We start from the raw sequence: 21,155 nt of genomic DNA on the forward strand, positions 1-21,155 counted from the left end.
GCATCGATGAATGATTATTGAACCAAATAAGGACTTAAGATGCCAGCAGCTGATGATTCCAACAGCAGCAATAATACCTAACATTTAATGGGCATTTACTATGAACCAGACACCATGCTAAATCCTTTACAGGGAATATTTGATCTAATCCTCACTACCACCGTAGGAAATGTGCATTAATATCTCCATTTTGCAGATGGGAAAGCTGAGGCAGAGATTTATAACTAGGCCTAGGCCATCCAGCTCAAAAGTGGCAGATGGGGCGCCTGGGTGGCACAGCGGTTAAGCGTCTGCCTTCGGTTCAGGGCGTGATCCCGGCATTATGGGATCGAGCCCCACATCAGGCTCGTCCGCTATGAGCCTGCTTCTTCCTCTCCCACTCCCCCTGCTTGTGTTCCCTCTCTCGCTAGCTGTCTCTATCTCTGTCAAATAAATAATAAAATCTTAAAAAAAAAAAAGTGGCAGAGCTGGGCTTCATACCCTAGTTCTGTCTGACTGCAGAGGCTGTGCTCTTAACAACGCCATAATAACTTCCTTTTTAGTAAACTATGTTCCAAACACCATTCTATGCCCTGGACATGCATCCGGTCCTTTAATCCTTACATTTAAACACATGATATTTACTCTCTATAGAATCTTCATATTACTGATATGGAAACAAGCACAGACATATGAAGTTACTCCTCCATGATCATGTATTTAGGAAAGGGCAGAGTCAGGATTTGAACCCAAATACCCTGGCTTTGACGCCCAGAATTTATCACCCAAGACTCCCCATTTAGGAGCCTCACCGCCATCACTGTATACATGGTTCATTGATATCTGGTAGTTTTTACACAGTTCTACCCGGGAATGCCTGGTATCCCAAGGACCCCCATACCCCAAGCAAAAACAGAAACTATTTTTCCGCAGACTTCTTTGAGCCCTACAGAGTCATCTTGAGTAAGTCACTTGACCATCCCACACCTCACCTTCCTCACCTTTAAAAAGGAGTAAGAGCAGCTACCGCTCCTACCTCTTGCTACAGTTCCAGGGTCAAAAGAGGCAATGTTATGCAAATGACACTTTATCAACATTCTGGGAACTTAGAATGGGAACAGGCTGAGAGATGTTGATTGATCTTGTGGGATTAGGATCCCAGCTACATCTCCCCTGCAAGTGACTCAGTTCAGACCCCAAATGTCATGACTAAAGATGGTTTTAAATATCCCAGGCTGCTTAAGGGGCCAGCTCTCAGTGGCATTTAAGATGACAGTCAACTTCAGGGTGAGCTGTTGGGCCTGAGAGTGATAGCAGAGTGGGGGATTTGGGCTGGAGGGTAGGCAGGAGACAGGCAGAACCTACTCTCTACTTTCCTCCTCCTCCAAGCTCCCAGCCCCAACCCCACCTCCAGGCCGCAGCAACCCACTTCAAGAATGCATCTCTAGTTGTCGACCAGAAGGGGTCACTGCAGAGCGAGCAGCGCTCTCAGTCACTCTCCTAAGTGGGCGCACAATATCCAAATACATACATATTCAAAGCTACTTACATTTCTGCATCCATACTCTGTTTCTCCAGGGTTCTGTCTTCCTTCTCCTCCCCCATCTTATTCTCTTTGCCTTACTTCTCCCCTTTATCTCCCATGCCTTTCAAAGAATTTCTGAAGTTCACATTGCTACCCAGGTCTTTTGGTCCCTGTCCCTATCAGCATCCGCAAGAAGTGTGGGTTTATTCTGGCTATGGCCCTGACCTGGTGCTAGGTGCTTGGAGGCCTTTAAGAGTTGGCAAGGCTTCCTTCCAGGAATTTGCAACCTGGGGAGTGGGAGTAGTAACTGTTTGGAGATTAAAGGGCTCCAAGAGAGAGATGCTTGGAGGGGTCCTACTGCTGTCTCTTTTTCTTAATGAAAAGCCTGGGGGTGAAACTAGAGAAATTCTGCCCAGACCTTGTGCCTCTAAGGGTTTATTTGTGATTCTGAACTCTCACTTTCTGGGATTAGGGTTGAGGTGGGAGGGGGTGGAAGATGGGGAGAGAGACCTGAAAGTAACTATCCCCCTGTAATCCTGATTTCCCCCTCAAATCCCTCTCCCTAAGCGCTTTACTTTTCCGAAAGGGACTCCTGTCCTGAGACAAGCTATGTTCATTTCTTAACCACTTTTCTGTGGTTGTGGCTGAATTCCCCAGGAGTGGATGGGCTGGGGTGGGGTGGGGGGCACTCTTTCCTTTGGATGGGTTTGGCAGCAAGGACACTGGGCTGGCTGGCTGTGAGGCACAAAAGAAATCTTCCTCACAGCGCCGCAAGCACAGATGTAACGGTGCGCCCCTCTGCGGGCGGGGACCTGGCTTGGCAGATGGCGAAAAACCGAATTGGTGATGGATTGTCCATCAAATGGCACTTTCTGGGTGGTGGGGAGCTCGTGGCACCCAGGAGCAAAGAGGAATGCAAGGGATCCCCTTTGCTGGCCTAGGCAGTCCCTCCCAGAAGTGAGGGGGTCAGGTTGGCTTGGGTGGGTAGGTTAAGTTTTTTGTTTTGTTTTGTTGTTACTTCCCCCCCCCATAGAAAATCCTCTAGGAGACTTGCGAAGGGGGCTGAGAAGGGAGGTGGCGGGGCCCAGAGGGCACGAGAAAGAGATGGGGGAAGGGGGGAAGGCCTGCTGTGGCTGGGGCGGTGAGCAGGCTGGGAAGCAGGATCTCCTGCCTGGTTCAGTTTGGGGTGCCGGGATTGCTTCTTTGAGGGGTCAGCGCTGCAACTCTGTCGCCGCGGGGCCCTGGTGACAGGCACATGCCCCGCCCTTTCTCCTCCCAAGACCTGCGGGCTTTTGTTATGCAGATGGCGGCAGGAGGCTGTGCCGGAGGAGGAGGAGGGAGTTGGTGGGGAGGAGGAGAGACGGAGAGGGGGGAGAAAGTGCAGCTCGCGCGACCAGCCTCCTCTTCCAACGTCACATTGTGCGAGAGACAAAACCCGGGCGCGCCTGAGCTCACACGCGCACGCACACACAGACGACCCCGTCGCCTCTTCTCTCCTGGCGCTGCCGAGAAAGCCAGCCCTCCCTTCCCTTCCTGGGGCGCAGAGGCTTAGCAAGCTCAGTCCTCAGCCCAGAGACAACACAGAAGGCGAAGAAAGGCGGTGGATCAGCCTTCTTTCTCCCCTGCCTGCCCGGGCTGAGGCTCCCCATCCCCCCGCCCTGAACCCCTGATCTCTCCCACCCCACCCCTCTGGGTTTCACACGGAGTGAGCCCGGAGCCGGGTGTGCCCCCATTTGGAATCCACGTTTCAGCACTTCGGACAGCGCCCGGGCGCCCCGGGCCCCTTTGGGTTGGCTATGGCGAGCGTTCAGCAAGGGGAGAAGCAGCTTTTCGAGAAGTTCTGGCGAGGAACCTTTAAAGCTGTGGCCACCCCGCGTCCCGAGAGCATCATTGTCGCCAGTATCACGGCCCGGAAGCCGCTGCCAAGGTAATGACCTCCTTCTTAGCAGGGGAGACCCTGATGGTCCTTCTTTCCTGGCCTGTGTGCCCCAGAGCCCTAAGGGTTGGATGCAGGCAGCTGGGCCAGGGCGCCTGTCTTTTCCCGTCACTATTCAGTGTCTCCCGCTGGAACATGGGAACTAATTGCCTGTGTGAGGTGGAAGCTGGCGAGAAGAGACAGGGAGTCTTTAGGGGGAGCAACACTCAATGGTCTGCTGACCTGGCAGCTGCTATTTGAGAGGTTTTGCTTTCTTGGGGTGGGCGCTGTAGGTGAGATAGGACTTGACTAAGAAACTTTTCTTGGTATCAGAGCTCGGACGACAGGGGGGCAAAGGAATGGTGGATTTGGGGTGGTTGGCGGTGTTGTGCTAGAAGAGAAGATGAGGGTTGAACCAGCTCAAGCAGTGTTCAGAGGTAACGGCACATTTCTATACTCAGCTCAGAAACTAGCGAGCTCTGAACATTTTGACAAAAGCCCATATGCTGTTCCCTCAAATATACCCTAAACAGCACCCTCCTCCACGCCTTTCTGGCTGCCACGGCTGCTGAATTCTCTCTTCTCCAGCATCCAAACCTAGTACTCTGAGCTCGAGTCAGGGAGGAGCCTTCCGAGATCGTGAAGATGGTCTTGGAAGAGTTTTATTTGGTCTTTCAAAAAGGATCTGATTGCTTTGAACTCAAGGTTGGGAACAGACCTGTAGATGGAGAAAATAGTGTGATGGGGAAGAATAAGGGAAGAAGAGAAAGAAAGGCAGAAGGAGGAGTAGAGGAGGCAGGGTGAAATGAAGAGGAGGCTGGGGAGAACATTCCAAGACGGAGAAAACCCAATTCTTTTCATAAAGCATTCAATTTAGAGGAGTTTGAGAGTGAAAGGAAGAGGGCTGTGCCCTCTGTCAGGGAAAATCAAGGCAGTATGAAAACTCATCTTTTGCTGGTGTTGGATGAGTGGTTCGGTTGGAGAAAAAGAAAGAAGTGGACCAGGGGAGACCACTTGGAGGATTTATTAATCCTGGCAGGCTCCATTAGAGAGTAGATTGAAAACATGTCTATGAAAGTGCTTCAGACAGAACGCCTGTTCTGGAACCACGGGATCTGAACTTTCCAGTGGGTGTGGGGTGGGTGACGGAGAATCCTATCTAAAGAATCAAACTCAGGCTGGAGAACTTTTCAGTCTGATAGGAGCCTAGCTCATACAGGTCTTTAGAGAAGTGGGTACCCCATATTGGGAATGGGTGTACTCAAAGCAGGATGTGGTAGGCTTCAAGCAGCCAGCAGCAGCCAATATTTGCAGATGGGAGGGAGGGGACACCTTGTGACACAGGCTGGAGAAGGGAAATCAGAACACCAAATGCCATCCAAAACTGGTGTTTCTCCACTTGGAAAAAGGTTCTTTGTAGAGAGTTTTGACGTCAGCAGTTTTATCTTCCTGGGTTCCAGCCATCCATTCCGCCTTTGGAGTGAACTTACTGTTGGCAAATCAGGTGCCGTGTGGGCCAAAGAATATGCCCTTGTAGAAGAAACTAAAACGACAATTTCATTGAAAACTACAAGTGTGACATTTGGTCCAGTCTGCCATATATTTCAGGAATGCAGGAAGAGGAGAGCAGATTCCTGGTGGTATTTGAATACAGAAAGTGCCTTAAGTCCACCTGACTTGGTACCTTCACCCTTTGCCTGTCTGTCTGTTACTGGCATGCCCTTTTCTTGGTCATATTCTCAATCATATGAATTGCCTGAAGTCCTAACCCTCATGCTTTCTGTAGCATGGTACAAATCCCAACATAATGCATCTGAGACTCTTAACAATAGCCAACCTTCCTTCCCCAGGTGTCATTTCCCTCTAGGTGTCTTTTAATGTCCTGGGTCTCCTTACCCCTGGAAACCCTTCCTGGGGTGAAAGTCTGAGTCATAAACCCCTAATTTATGTCATGTTGGAAGGATCTTCTTTGATACTTCCGGAACAGGTGTGGCCTCTCTGTAGAATAGATTCCAGTTTTATAGCTGTTACTCCTGGTTTGGAGTGGGAAGTGAGTGGGGAGAATTTGTATTCAAGTCTTCAGGGAAGGCTGGTCTTGAGTCGTCTTTCAACAGAGAGTCTATAAAACCCAAATCATCCCCATCCTCATCCAAGCCAGCCACATCCAGTGAGGTCAGTTTCTGAATCCTTTCTAATGTTGTGTGCTTACTTAACAGTGAAAGTACCATGTTTCCAAAGCTGAGTTCTCAGGAAGGAAAGGGGCGGAGACACTGGCATAGCATCAGCTGAGCCCCAGTGGCTTCCTCTAGAGGCAGTCTAGGGACTTGGTCTCATCAGAAATGTCATTTAGTTCCATGAGTCAAGACCAGCACACAGTCAGCAGATCTGTAGGGAGATGGGGAGGGGTTGGATGAAACACCAGCCAGTTCTGTTGGTTATACACTTAATACATGTTTATAGATGAGGGCTACCCCTCCTCTGAATGAACTTCCCCAGGATATTTTAAGTCTATCTCCGAAGATAATTTAGTACCAGGATAGAAGCTTACATTCAATTGGTTGATTTCATCGCACTATGCATATATCATACAATCACACTCCAAGCAAAGCCTCCCCTCGTCCTCCCCGCCTGCCTTCCTCTCCCCCTCCATGAGGCATACTTGATGAGGCAATAGCTTTATGTGTATCAAATTGCAAGCAGATGTCTGACTCAAATGTCAGAACGGTATAGCAGAGTGGGAGGCAGTATATCATAGTGGTTAAGAGCTCAGACTTGAGTTTCAGACAAACCTGGATTCTTGTTCCAGCTCTACCATTTAGCTGAGTGTCCTAGACAAGAAGCTTTACCTTGCTGAGCCTGTTTTGTCAGCTTGAAATAGAAATAATAATAGTAGCCATCTCAGACATTGAATTATGAGGACTGAGTCAGGTAAAAGACTTCCCACAGTGTGTGGTCCAGAGTGATTGCTTAATAGACATCGCTTCTAAAACAAGCAGCTCAGGTTATAGTGGCCAAAGGAAATCAACATTTCCTTCCAGTATTGTGTTCTTCATGCCTACCCATTTCTCCCCCAAATGATGCTGGCAGTAAACATTGTGGGATTTCAACTGCTGACAGGCCATGCATTGAGATGGAATTAACACCCAGGAGGTGTGGTGGGAGTGGTCCCATAATTCTGTTCCCTGAGGGAAGGTTAGCTGCTTTCTGATATGACCTTTTTAGTTAAGGGTTGGAGGGCTGGTGAAGAATTATCTAGATTCAGAATGGATTGGTATAACATCCTCACAGCGTGTTCTTTTCATTTGTGTAGAGATGACCCGGTACTGCCAGTCTAAAGAAGAGTCAAACTCCTTGAAAATTAGTTTGAATCCCTAGTTCCATCAAACCTAGAGTGACTGTATAATTTATTATTCATATCAAGAGTGACAGGTTTGCTGTGAGTAGTTATTCCAGGATGGAAGATGTAACGGGGACTATCCCAGGCCACCCTATACGAGCTGAAAGACAGCACAAATCAATAAGATAGTTGGAGAGTAAGAGACCCCTCTTTTGTCCCCACCGAGAAGTACAGTCATTTTCCTGGCATTAGTTAATTCTCTTTTTTAATTGTTTGGTCCAGAAAAGTTTGTACCTAAAAAGTTTATGCTCAAAGTAGAAAACTTAAGTGCCTGAGTCTAGACCCAACTGTAATAATCATATCACCGGAATAGTAGCTGAGGACCTAATGAACATGTAAAAACCATTTGAAATTAGCATAGCAATTGTTTGTGGATGCAGGAGTGTTTGTAAAGGGCTAGAGAGGCGGCCCTCTTAAATAGAATAAGCAGTTCCCTTTACAATTCTTTTGGCAAGCTATTAATTTTCTTCGAAAATCCTCTCTATGCAGAATAGTCCAGAAGCAGACTTCAGCTCAGGTCTGTCCAAAGGATCATAAATTCCAAACTAGTGGAGATTTTACTGCATAAAGGGAAAGATGGCCAAATTGTAAGGCAGGAAAAATGCCTTTGAACCATTTAATTCCAGACTCCCCTTTGTGCCAAGAGATCAGTTAGCACATTTGTGCTGACTCTGTCCTCAGGAGCAGAGTGAGGGGCAGCTGGGAGGTGATTTCCTGACAGCCTGTGGTTAAAAACCAAGGTACTGAGGGGCGTGGAGAATGCTTGCCCTGGCGATGAATGATCGTTTTTCTCTGGAAAGGGAGTGTTGTTGTCTGGGTCAAACCCTTCTCCTTCTGAAAGGTGAAATTTGCTGAATGGTGTACAGGAGTCAGTGGGGGGCATTATTTCTGACACGGCTGTTTTCACTTGGCAACTGTGCTGTCTTAGAGACTCGGGCTGCAGTAGATGTTGAATGAAAGTTGGATGCATTAATTAAATGAGTACACGCGGTCCAAATCCAGTGGCAGATTCGCTGTCTCCCAGGCCACCCCCATTCCTGACAAGCTGGGGATTCTTGATCAGCACCGCCTAAGAGACACGCGGTCTGCAGATAGATTTGACTTGCGCTAGTGTGAGAATGAAGCTCTTGGGATACAGACGTCCGTCTGGCTGGGCGAGTAGACATGTCGGCTGGTGTGGGTACAGGAGGTTGGAGAAGTGCCACCAGGAAGTGCTTTCCAGGCTCGTGTGAGCCTCCGTGAACTCCACCCCCACTCCAGGCCACCAGAAAAAAATGGGAGGGGGAGGAACACCCCTAAAAGCCTAACTCCTGTGATGAGGAAAGAAGCCTGGGTCACACACCTCCTGCTTTCGTGAGCACCTCAGGCATGCTGCCGGGGCACAATGAATTTTGAAAACTATCCTTTCTTCCAGAGTGGCTGGATTTACCTTCCTATGAGGTGGAAGGGCTTGCAGGGGCTCAACAGAACCAGAGTTTCTAAATTGCTCATTACTAAGACTTTCTCTGAGGTGTGAAAGAACACTTCTGAGGGGGAGAAAGTGGAATGCTGAAGAACTTAGGCTCTGAAGTCAGATCTGCTGAGGCTGAAACCTTGCTGTGCTACTTTCCTACTTTTGGACTCTGCAAATCACTTCGCCCTCTCTGTCCTCAGCTTGCCCACCTGTGGGAGACTGAGCTCACGGGGTTGTAGTGAGGAATAGATGAGGTAATTCATATGAAGAACATGGCACAGTGCCTGGAACAGACCAAGAGCTCCATCAACAGCACTCTTGTTACCATGACTTGAGTTACCTAATGAGATGTCGGGAGAGAGTGCCACACCCTCCGCACCTGGGCTGGGTGGGTTCCTTGGTGGTGATGGTCAGGGTTCCTTGGCCTCGCCACCTGACCACCCCAGTGCTCTGTGTTCATTTTTTAACGTGGTTTTGGCATTCCCTAAAGAGCCACTGGAGATGTGTAGAGCTGTTCAAAAAAATCTGACAGACCTGATGGACCAGCTAATCAAAACACGTTTCCTCTTACTATTTGCAGATGCTACGTGACTTTTGGCAAGAACTTGACCTTCTCAATCTTGGTTTCCTCATCCATAAAATGGGGCTAATAATAGCAGCCCCCTCCAAGAGCTGTTGAGAATACCGAATGGGCTAATTTATGGAAAGTGCTGTTTGGCACAGAGGAAAGGGCTCCATCAATGTTAGCTCTTACTATTAATAATAAATTATAGTTTTTATTATTACTACATGCTAGGCCCATCAAGGAGGAAAAGATGAATGAAATGCATTCTTTCCCTGGGAGGGCCTCAGAGTTTAGTGGCAAAGGTGGACACAGGCACAAGTAGGAATGACATGAGGCAGACTGTCCTAAGTACTGTAATATGGGGAGGAATAAAGAAAAGGGGATGTGGAAAACCAGAGGAGGGAGGTATCCTCCATGAGGCGTGGAGACCCTTGCTCATAGCCACACAGTTATCCTTAGTGGTCTCATCTGTGAAATGGGAATGATTCTTGTATTTTATCAATTTTACCTGCAAATGCAAGGAATGATCAGAATGAATAAGGCCATTATTGCCAGTAGAGTCTCAAAAGAGACCTTTTTTTTTTTCTCCCCAGAAGAAAAAACAACTTAAACTTTCTGGAGGGGATGTCATCTGCAGGGGGGCTCAGAGTAAGTGCTAATAAAGGGGGATTGTGGAAAGGAACTGCCCTTATTGTGTAAAATTTCCAAGTCCTCTGTCATTGGCTCAAGGGTGTAGACTCTGGTGTGGACCATTAGGTTTCTCGTCCTTCATAGTCTAGCTCTGGCTAAAACAAAATCCTGTCTGCATTCCTTGAGCAGCCACCAATGGTGGGGGGGATTGGAACAAGCCCACACGTGTCAAAGAGAAAGTAAGCCACAGGGAATGAATCACAAAAGGGAAGAAGCCACATGTAGCTAAAAAAAATAAAATCATGCTTTCATTCATTGAACGATTTTATTGAGCTCCTACTCGATATAGTAGTGAACAGTACCAAGCCCCTGATCTCATGCAGGAGAAAGGTGATAAATGAAGAAACAAGGTAATAAATGAAGAAATCCTAGAAGGTCAGGTTACAATAAGCTCTCCAAAGAAGAATAAAGCAGGGGAAAGGAATAGAGGGTGAGGATGGGGGCTGCTTTGTTGAATGGAGTGGTCAGGGACCTGGATGAAAGGAGGGAGCAAGCCACGAGGATAACCGAGGGAAAAGGGCTTTTGAGACAGAGGGAACAGCAAGTGCAAAGACCCTGAGGTGGAAGTAGGCCTTGGTGTTTTTAAAGATAGCAAGGAAGTCAGTGTGGCTGGAGCAGAGTGAGTGAGGGGACGACTAACAGGGGATGACTCCCTAGATAGAGGCAGGAAATATTTCAAGCAATTAACATAGTAAGCCAGTTAAGGACTTCCCAGGTCCTTGGCTCCTAGTCTGGGAGCAGGGAGGGGGTCAGAGGGGGGCTCCTGCCCTCTCAGTCAGGGTCCTAGGTCAGATCTGCTTCTATTGGCGCCTCTCCCCGTCTCAAATGCCACCAGGATGACTTTGAATAGCAGTGTTAGAAGCTTAGCTGGGCCCCTGCATGTGTTATGGACAAGCATGAAATTTACAATCTCTCTGATTGTGATCAATCAGATTAGGAAATTGAAAAACACACTGTTTAGACTTCCAAATAGCAATGGCAAATCTTGTTCCCATGACGGGGAGGTTTTGGTCTATCTCTCATATCCATGCGTGCAGATCTAGACTATCCCTCTCACCCAGCCGCCCCCCCTTCATAGCACACCTTTGAAGCTACAGTCTGCTTACTCTTCATGTCTCTCTCTCTCTCTCTCTCTCTCTCTCTCTCTCTCTCTCTCTCGCACTCTCACACTCTCTCTCTCCCCCTTTCCCTCCCTCCCCCATCTTCATTGGAGGTTTTGCTGAGGGAGCTCCCATATGCCACAGCCTGTGTGCGGAGCTCCGTGAAATAAAACACGAATTAAGATGTCATAGAGACAAAGCCAAACCAAATACAGAACAATGCCGAACCCTAAAACAGTCATTAAGTAATTCACGTCTACATGTGTCTGTTCAAAACAAATATTAAGATCCTCTGGACGCAAATGTTTCTCATCAGGAGAATCCCCTCGTTGCCGGATTCCCTGGGCTTACATCCCGCTGACAGCTTCGCTGAGCAGAAACAGCAGTGGATCACTGTTCTCTGGCTTCGTTAAAAGTTAAGCTTACGCAAGTGAGCTGGAATTTTATAAGACAGTTGCCACTCCTTTGGGGAGAGAGATGCCATCTGGGCCTGAAGCGTGTGTCTTCATGGTGTGTGTGCACACTCACGGTGCCAAGGGGATGCCGAGCTCCTTCTGTCATTATGTGCCCAGCCCTGTGCTAGTAGCAAGCATGTTTTATCCGTTGCCTAATTCCATTTCCACAATAACTCCGGGAGAGAGGTATTTAAAAGACTGTTTTATAGACGAGAAACCGAGGCTCAGAGGGTGGAAGTGACCTGCTCAAGGACACCTGGCTGGTAAGAGAATTGGGATAAGAAGCCAGAGCTCTTGACTGATACGTGTCGAGTCTCGTACACTTTGCAGGGAAGGAACGACTGAGACCAGGGAGATGGTGACTGTGTCTTGTCCAAGGCCAAACAGTTCATAAGAGGTGGAAACTAGCATCCGAACTCGGGTCTGCCTGATGGCAACTACAAGTCTTCTACCTGCTGTACCTCCTGACACTGCGGTTTGATTTTTAAGGTTGTGGGTGTTTTTGTCTCATTTTGCTTGTCTTTATTTATGTCCCATCAGCTTAAGCAATGGCTATTGTTACAATCCCAACTCACTCCATACTCTGTAACACTGCCTTTCTCTGTCCTTCCCCTCCTTACCCATTCTCCACATCAAGCCAGAAGAACCTCTTTGAAAGGCAAATCAGCCCATACACACCCCCTCCACCAGTCCAGAGCGTCTGTTTAACCACCTCCCCAGGATTGTTTCTGAAATGCTGCCCCTCACTCCCTCTGTCTGGCCACACCCCTCTCCTTTCAGTCATTCAAATTTTCCATGCCCTTTCTGCCACTGGACCTTTGCACATGATGCCAGGAAAGCTCTCTCTCACCCCTGGTGCCTAATTTATACCTACTGCACTTTCAGAGCTCAGCTCAAATGTCATTTCCTCAGGGATTCCTTCCACAATGCTGTAGACTAAGTCACACCTTGAATTACAGACTTTCTATCATGGCAGGCACCTCTCTTGGCTCTCAACACACTTGTGATTTTATATTGATTTGTGAGACCTGTGTTAAAGTGTACCTCTTCTAAGAGACTGAAAGCATCATGGGGACGGGGCCTATGTCTGTGTGCTCCTTGGTGTATCTCTTTCACCTGATATACAGCAGGGGGCCAAACAGGTGTTGGTTGAATGCATGAATTGTAACACTTTCTCCTCATCAAGTCCCTGGCATACCTAATAGTCTGAAGCATGTGGAAATGCCAATATTAAAAAACAGCAGTGTTAATTCCTTTAATTTTCAAGAGAAACATTTGAACTGCTGGGGGCATGGGGGTGGGAAGGGGGGGACCACGTCTGTCTCATTCCTTGCTGTATCTCAGCACCTAGGACAGTGGACCGTGGTTAGGGATCTTTACATGTTTGTTGAATGAATAAATAATGAAGTCATGCAGGAATATGCACATGGTACTGATGAGGAAACTTGGAGACTTACACAGGTACAGCATCAGAATTTTAGAGCTAAAGGGATTTTTGAGATCATCCAATCGCTTTGTACATGGGGAGGTCTGAGGGGTATGTTTTATAGTACTTGAAATGATATATTAGAACCACAGTGTTATGTATAATTCATAAATACACATAAATGGGGGTTTCATTCTCAAAATTTCTTAGAGAGATATAAGATCAAAAGATCTTTAGGACTCCCTGCTCCAGTTCAGATCCCCATTTTGCAGATGGGGAGGCTGAGACCCACAAAGGGGGAGGGGTTGCCCGACGTTCATAGCCTGAGTCAGCCTGGGTTCGGTGAAGTGGTGTTTGTCCAATGTCATGTTTGTGTTTGAACTTCCCTGCTGTGATCAGGTGGCCAGACACTGCTCTCTCTTGCCACCCTACCCCCTGTGGGGAGATATGGCATCCTGCCCCCATAAAGACCTCCTGTGGCCTATGCTGCCCGAAGCCTGGTCTGGGGATCCTAATGAGAGGTCTGCCTGCACCCAGCCTGTGCCTAGCAGAGCAGGTGAGCAGCTCTGGCTGTTTCTTGGCTCATGTTTCAGAGCTTCCAGCTGATAAGGAGGCTTTTGTTTTGCAGACTCCCTTCCACAGGCAGGTGGCAGGTGATTCTGGGGCTCAGCCCCCTCCCATAGGGGTAGGTGTCTGGTCAGTGGTGCAGGATGGACACAGGGCCACTGTTTACCATGTGGATAGTTGTTTCCGGCAGGAACCCATCATTGTTACAACACCTTCCATTGGTCAGCTCCTTACAAACGAGCATCACCTTGCTGTGGCATTTAGCTTGCAGTCAGGATGGGAGGGTCAGAGGGGACTTTTGAGGAACTCACATTCAGCCCTTCGTTATAGATGGTGAGACTGAGGCACAGAAGGAGCAAAGGGCACTCCATGGAGCATTAGAAGGTTAATGCCAGAGTGATAACTGAAATGTGGGCCTGCTTGACACGTAGTCCTAAGATACCACACCACTCAGAGTTCCTTGGGGAAGAAGGCAGAAGAACGAATTTATTCCCATTTTACAAATAGAACGAGTGAGGCTCAGAGATGTGAAATCACTTACTTAAAGTCACATCATGAAATCATGCTACATCCTAATCTTTGTTTTCTCATTTGGGCCTCACAAGAGTAAGTGCCCATTTTGTGTCCATCTTGCAGATGAAGAAACTGAGGCTTAAGGTCTTAAGATCCAGAATAAACCCCGGGTCTCTTGACCCCCTCCCACTGTGGGACAACATCTCTGACCCCAAGAGCTTGTGCACCCAGCATGGACCCAAATTCATTCTTATCAGAAATAAAGAATCATGATTGCCAGGATCCCTTTTTTAATTCGTCCAAAGGAATTTTACATCTCCCTTCTGATTGTTCATTCATACCTTCATCCAACACAGAACTTCTATCGGCAAAGCATAATAATGAATACAATTTTCTCTTACTGTCAAGTTGTTTACATTTTAGTAGGGGAGACATGTCTATAACCAGCAATTAGCAGGGAGGGAAGGAGTTAATATCATCAAAAAGTGAATCAAAGTCTGAGCAGAGAGGGCGCCCTGGTGGCTCAGTTGTTTAAACGTCTGCCTTTGGCTCAGGTCATGATCCCAGGGTCCTGGGATTGAGCCCCATGTCAGCTCTCTGCTCAGCAGAGAGCCTGTTTCTCCCTCTCCCTCTGCTGCTCCCCCTACTTGTACTCTCCATCTCTCTGTCAACTAAATAAATAAAATCTTTTAAAAAAGAAAAAGCTTGAGCAGATAAAGTGACTTGCCCAAGGTCATACAAGTTAGTTGTGATGCCATGCAATTTCAGATCCCTTCTATTCATAAACCAAGCTCTATGCTAGGCAGTTTGTAGATACTATTCACTATATCCTCACCCCAACCCTATGCAGGAGATACCATTGTCCCTATTTTGAAGGTGTTTGAAGTGAGGCTCGAAGGTTTTAAGCAACTCAGCCAAGGTTCTCACCTTGTAAGGGTCAGAGTGAGGATCACAGCCTAGATGTGCTGCTCCAGACTTTTCTCTTACCCAACACTTTCTTCCCCAGGCATGATACGAAGCACAAAATGTCACTGGTGAGGCCCAGCTATTCTCCTACTTTTAAATTTCTAGATGATCACTCTGGTGGAGGCTCACCCCGAGACTGGGCTCGGGCAGAGGGAAAAGGGACTGCCCAGCAGGGAGGCTGACCTCACGGGGCTCAGGGCTTGGTGAGGGTTTGCCCTGGGGTATTGATGGTCTCCTCCCACACTGGGCAATCACTCAAAGGGAGAATCAGCCAGCAGGAAGTGCCTTTAATGCTAGAAGTGCTCTTCCCAGCAAAAGGATTATCGAACCATCCATGAAGAGGGATAACCCTTCAAGACAAGGAGACAAGAGATATTGGTAGTTAACCATATGTTTTCTTGACCAGAGCTAAACTCAGAGATGGCAGTGCAGAGGATCACAAGCTGAGTCACTGGTGTTGAGGAAGAGGGTGGGATAATAGATATTTGGTAAGCACCAGGATTTCATACTTCTTTGCACTAACTTGGGGAGTGATTAAAAACAGCCTTATAATTAAGTGAGAACCCAGAGGTTCTCTCCAGAGAGGTTATTTTACTTGTCCAAGTTTGTCCAGCTTGGCAGAGCTCGGACCATTGGCCATCAGTTCACGCATATTACCATGGAAACATCCATCATTCCTGCCCCACAGCACCTTTCTGGTCTTGTGGATCCCCCCCTCTCCACTCTGTCTCCCTTCTCCCTAGCCTGGAAGCAATCTCTTTCTACTCTGGAGAAATCTTTCTTTCTTTGTGTCTCTTCAAGACTCCCTCCTAAGTCTATAAATCCCCTTCCCCTGCAGGCTTTGACTTTTCCAAAAAGCAAAAGCTGAAAACACCCATATTCTTCCGGTTTTCAGCCCTGACACATGCCTCCCCTGAGGCAAAGAGGGTAGAACCCATGATCTGCTTAAATGTTAAAAAAAAAAAAATCAGCAAAAAACAAAAATCAAAAAGGGAAAATGCAGGGAGGAAACAACACACAGGTCAGTATCTCAAACAATTATCTCATTTCACCTCTCCTTAAACCCCGTAAGCTTTTGAGCTGGTACTCTTAGTACGTCCAGTTAACAAGTGAGGAAGCTAAAGTTAAGGAGGATGATGTGACTTCTCCAAGGTAACACAGCCAGAAAGTAGATCCAGAATTCAAAGTCCAGCTTGTAAGGCTCCAGTAGTCAAGATTTTAACCACCATGTCCCACTACTCACTGCCTATGAGGAAAAAAATGTATATATCAAGATTGTCCAGGGATGAGGAGTGACTTCCCCAAGATCATTCAGCAGAATGGGAGCCCAGCCGGCTGATCACAGGCACATCAACGTGTACCTACATTTAGTGGGCATCCCCTGCATGCGTCTGACCTATGCTCATGCTCTTCAGTCTCTAAGGAGAATATACTCAACTGAACCCTAGAATAAAGTTTCAGAGAGGAAAGGGACATTCCTTGGAGTGTCAGCCAAACTATAGACCTATGCACCTGAGTGGGTAAGGACGGGATGGTTGAAAAGTTCCACAGAAAGCATCAGCAGCTTCAACCAATTGGTAGTAGTTGCCTGAAGCACTGTGTTGAGATGGCTTCTGGGGATGTAGCTAAGATTAGTAGCAAAGAGTGTTTTGATCGATTAATGATGTCTGTCATTGGTGCAGGAAAGGGAGGTGGCAGAATGCATGCTATATATTTATCCTTCCCAGAATGGGAATGCTACAGCTCTGGGAAGGAGCCGATCAAGTATCAACCGTTGAACACTTACTATGCTGTTGGTGCCATGCTTTTTGCATTCTATGTTTCAATTACTGTTGATCACAGGGCACCCTCTCTCTCCCATTTTACAAATGAGAAAACAGAACCTCAGAAAGGTGAAGTCAGTTTCTCAAGGCTAAAGAAGATAATCAGTGGCTAACCAGCTCTGATAACTACTGGTAAATACATAAGCCATTAGGTTGATGAATAGAATATCAACAGATGGGCAATCCCAGAACATGTTAATTAGTGTGGAAATGTATATATTTGACCAGAGGGCTTTGTCTTGTTTATCTGCATACACTTGGCAACTAGCACAGGGTGCAGGACACAGCCGAAACCCATTGCATATTTACTTGGAACTAAGAACAGTGCCTGTGCTGGATGCCCTAAGAGGGATGGTTCAGAGAAGAAAGAGATTTGGCTGTGCATATGATGACAGGGAAGACAGCCTCAAGGGCCAGCCTGCCCACTGTTGATTCTCAAGATGCCAAGCTAAGCGGACACATTTCATGATCTCTTCAGGCAAGTCAGGGAGCTGAAGCAGGACGAGAAGGAGGAAATGGGTGTCCTGCACCAAGGGACCTATTTCTGGCTTGTTCCACAGCAGGAGGCTGGGAGGCTGCAGGAGCCAGATCTGCTGCTGGGGCTTACTCAGAGTCAGGACAATGCCAGCTTCTTCTTGCCCGGAGCACCTGACTGCCATGCAGGTGGGGGAAGGCGGTGGGGAGGGGTGTCCTGGTGGAGCCCAGTCCTCTCCCGCCACATCTTTTCCCAGATGTGTCCAGCCCCTGTGGAGTTTAGGGGTGATTTATCTGCAGAGTTGGTGTGTTTCAAATTACGAAAGCATTGTGAGATGGGTAGAATGATTTTCTGTTTCACAGATGAGAAAACTAAGACTAATCGAGTTATTTATAATAATAGCAGCCACAACTACAACAGTGTAAGTCAGACATTATGCTAAAGCATTTCATATGTGCTAACTCACGGAAGCTTCATGATGCCCTATGAGAGAGGGAATATTCATGTCCCTGTTTTGCAGATGAGGAAACTTGAGGTTTAGAGAGGTCAAAAGTTCATTAGACCCAGTCCCATCTGGTTCCAGTCCTGTCTGATCCTAGTCCCATCAGATCCAGTCCCGTCTGATTTCAGAGCCTGTGCCCTCAGCCTCCATGCTATACTGCCCGCCTCTGGACCAACTCACTCACTTATTATTTAATAATTTGCATTCATATAGTGTTTTATGTTTTCCAAATGTTTTATGGATATTTGTGCTTTTGAGCTGTTCTCTCACCTATAAGGTAGGTGGAGGAGATATTCTTTTGCTTCCCATTCTCTGACATATCAGAGATGGTGCCTAGGGTTGGAAAGGTGCTTCTGCTCTGCTCTGTACTGTGCTTTGTACAATACATATGACATATATGATACTTCAGATAGTACAGCAAAGTAAGCCCTGCACTGTACTGTATTTCCCTTCCCCAAGCCTCAGTTTTATCATCTCTATAATGGGGGCAATGACTTTCTTCCAAGGTTACTGTGAGCATTGGTGGTGATAAACTGAAAGAGCCTAACATACCTGGCACATCAAAGAAGGACCCAGTTCTCCATGGAGTCTACCATTTTATAGGTGTGAGCAAATACTTCCCTTGCTGCTTCTCTTTAAGGACAGGGATGAACAATTACCAGGTGACTGGCTGGAGTTAGCCTGGTCATCTGTAACTGAGAAGTCGCACCAAGTTTATTCTTAGCATCCTCTTCGCTCTCCTGTACAACTGGTCATTGGAAAGAAAGGGACTCAGACCCAGGAGCCATGAAATCTCCACTCTATTTAACCCTGGTGGACCCTGCATTTCCGGCGATGGGTCCTTTACTCAAGACCGTGGTGGTGTTGGTTTCCACTTGGGCAAAGCCAGACCAGAGCTTTAGCCAGCATTGGGTTAAACTGTTTCTAGGTGCAAGAGGCATCTCTGAAAAAGTAGAGGCAAAAAGAACACAGAAAATGCATTTACCATTGGAACATAGATTTTGTGATTACGAGTCATCTAGCTGTGCACAGCCCTATCCTTGAGCTGTAATTATACTTGTTCTGAGTTTTCTCAAGAAACAGCTAGAGATGGAGGCATTTCGCCAGAGCTTAACCTAAGCGAAAGCTTAGCACTGTCTGTAGTCATGGGATCGACCATTGGAACCTAGGAGGCAGTGCCACTGGAGAGATGGGGACTTCCTTCCACACACACCCCTTCTTTCTTATGAATCCCTCAGACCACTGTAGTCAATTCCTAGCACTCCTTTCTCCAAGGAACATATTCTCTGACCAGAAGAGAATGTCTACTGGCTGATACCATTTGGACTCAAAGAATAAGCAGAATCGATGTCACCTTGGATGTTTCATGGTCATTAAATGAGAAAAGCGTAGTCAGGGTAGGCAAGAATGACAGCTAAACCCCGGGATCTCAGTGGCTTAATATGATCCAGTCATGTCCTGCTCCTGTCTTAGTCCTCTGTGGGTTGAAGAAGGGCTTTGCTTCATGTAACTACACAGGGACCTACCTTCATGACATGGTTTCAGGGTCATATGGCATGATCCGGGTGAAAGATGAAGAGAATGAACCAAGGTAGAGAAGTCCCACTTGCTCTTAACTGCTTCGACCTGGAAGTGACCCAACGCTTCTATTTACATTCCATTGCTGGAAGCTAGTCACAAGATCCCATCTAGGTGCAAGAGAACTGGGAAGTATAATCTAGTAGTGTCTGGGTAGAAAGGGATGGGAGTTTGGTGCCATCCTCTCCCCTGTATTGGAATTGCCTATCATTCCTGGAATCACATACTAGTGTGAGCATCTGAGGACTGTCTGATAAGTTTTTTTTCTCCATATGAGAGGAAGAGGGAAGGAAAAAAATAAGTTACCATTCGTCGAGCATTTACTTCAGTCCAGGCACTATGCCAAACTCTTCATACGCATTAGTGTGTTTAATGTATGAACTCTGTCAAGTATAGATTTTTTGCTCCCATTTTATAGACGAGGAGAGCCCCGGAGAGGGGAAGTAATTGTTTATGATCACACAGCTAGAAATTTCTGGTGCTAGGGTGTGAATTTTGGTCTTAACCAGTAGACCACACTGCCTTGGTGAAGTGCACCGTTCGAAGTGTTTCAGGGAGGATTAAATATGATGATAGACAAAGCAACTAGCCAGGGCATGGCCTACCATTAACACTTATTTAATGTTGGTTACAAAGAAGAAAACAAGAAAAGAACTTAGCTGCCTGAAAGTTCCTCTTTGATCTTTAGGAAGTCATCTCCCCTGATTGTTTTTTCCTTTGCAAATTGGTATTCCATCTATTCACGTGAACATTCAGGAACCTATTTATTGAGTGTATTTTATGTGACAGACCTGGTGCTGGGTGCTTGGGAAGTGCAAGGAACTAGACATAGTCTCTGCTCTCAAGGAGCAGGGCTGGAGGTTGTGGTGGATTCATTGTCCCCAGATTCTTAGGTTGTCAGAAAGATGGGGTCTGATTGGCCAGTGGGTTCGGATGGAAACCCAGTTGATTAGAAGAGTACGTTTCCCATTTATGGGGCAAACCAAGTAAGAAAGCGGGTATAAGGGACTGTCATTTTTTTTTTTTTAAGATTTATTTAGAGGGACATCTGGGTGGCTCAGTCAGTTAAGCATCTGCCTTCGGCTCAGGTCATGATCCCAGGGTCCTGGGATCGGGTCCTGCATTGGGCTCCTTGCTCAGTGGGGAATCGGCTTTTCCCTCTGCCTGCCATTCCTCCTGCTTATTCTCTCCCCTCTCACCTCTCTCTCTGACAAATAAATAAAAGATTTATTTATTTATTTAGAGAGAGAGCCAATGTGGAGGGATGGGGCAGAGGGAGAGGAAGAGAGAGTCTTAAGCAGACTCCCCGCTGAGCACAGAGCCTGGTGTGTGCCTCAATCCCCGGACCCTGAGATCATGACCTGAGCCAAAAGCAAGAGTCAGACGTTCAACCAGCTGTGCCACCCAGGCGCCCCTGTCATATTTTTTTTATTTAGGCCTTTCCAGAACATTTTTCCTTTCCTTGATAGTGACAGAACCTTACTTCCATGCCAGTCAGGGCCACAATAGATACAATTATATTTCTCAATTACCCTAGACATTCTAATGGGTGCAGGGCTAGCATATGATACTAGGAGAGCCAATCTCAGCCCTTCTCCAGGATCAAGGGCGGGTGGGGGGGAACTCTCATTGGGATCTGGTGGTGAGAAAAGCCAAGCTGGAGAAGAGTAGTAATAGTAACACCCAGCATTTACTGAATGTTTACCCCAGTGCTAGGCACTGTTCTAGGCATTGTATATGAACTAGGTTGCTTAATCATCACAAACAGCCTATAAGGTGGGTACATTTTCATCCTCCTCCTTTTACAATTGAGAAGCCTGGAGCACAGAGAAGTGACAGCACTCATTCAAGGTCACACAGCTTGTAAGAAATGGAGTGGGAATTTGAACCCCAGGCCCTGTGCTCATAATCACTCTACCATATTGCTGTATTATCTCCATATAGTTCTCTCTGGGGCCCAGGGAGGAGAGACATGTGGGAAAGCTTTGCTAGGCTTGGGGTACAACCTGGTCAAGAAGCAGGGGTAAGTGGTTTGAACCCGTTCACAGGGGCTGCACTCCCCTGCCTCCTCTTATTCTCAAGAACTGTGTCATCCAATCAAACCCCCAAACTGCATGGCTCTGTACTCTCCTTGTCTCTAGCTGTCCTGAGCCCCGGTCCCCGGGGTTCTATGGCATCCTTGATTCCTGATGCTCTCAGGGGACATACTGCAGAAGATTAAAGTCA

The 21,155-nt window shown here is 47.1% G+C and overlaps 1 protein-coding gene across 1 annotated transcript in view; it reads left to right on the forward strand.

The window, feature by feature from the left end:
- Nucleotides 1–2,841: 2,841 nt before the first annotated feature.
- The window catches only part of SRRM4 (serine/arginine repetitive matrix 4), a 147,608-nt gene continuing 129,294 nt past the window's right edge, over nucleotides 2,842–21,155 (forward strand). Inside the window, 1 exon segment of the mRNA XM_034638598.1 lies at nucleotides 2,842–3,431. Coding sequence (XP_034494489.1) covers nucleotides 3,301–3,431 — 131 coding nt within the window. The 5' untranslated portion in view covers nucleotides 2,842–3,300.

The sequence above is a fragment of the Ailuropoda melanoleuca genome, chromosome 12 (genome assembly GCF_002007445.2).
Source record: "Ailuropoda melanoleuca isolate Jingjing chromosome 12, ASM200744v2, whole genome shotgun sequence".
NCBI classification, from domain to species: domain Eukaryota; kingdom Metazoa; phylum Chordata; class Mammalia; order Carnivora; family Ursidae; genus Ailuropoda; species Ailuropoda melanoleuca.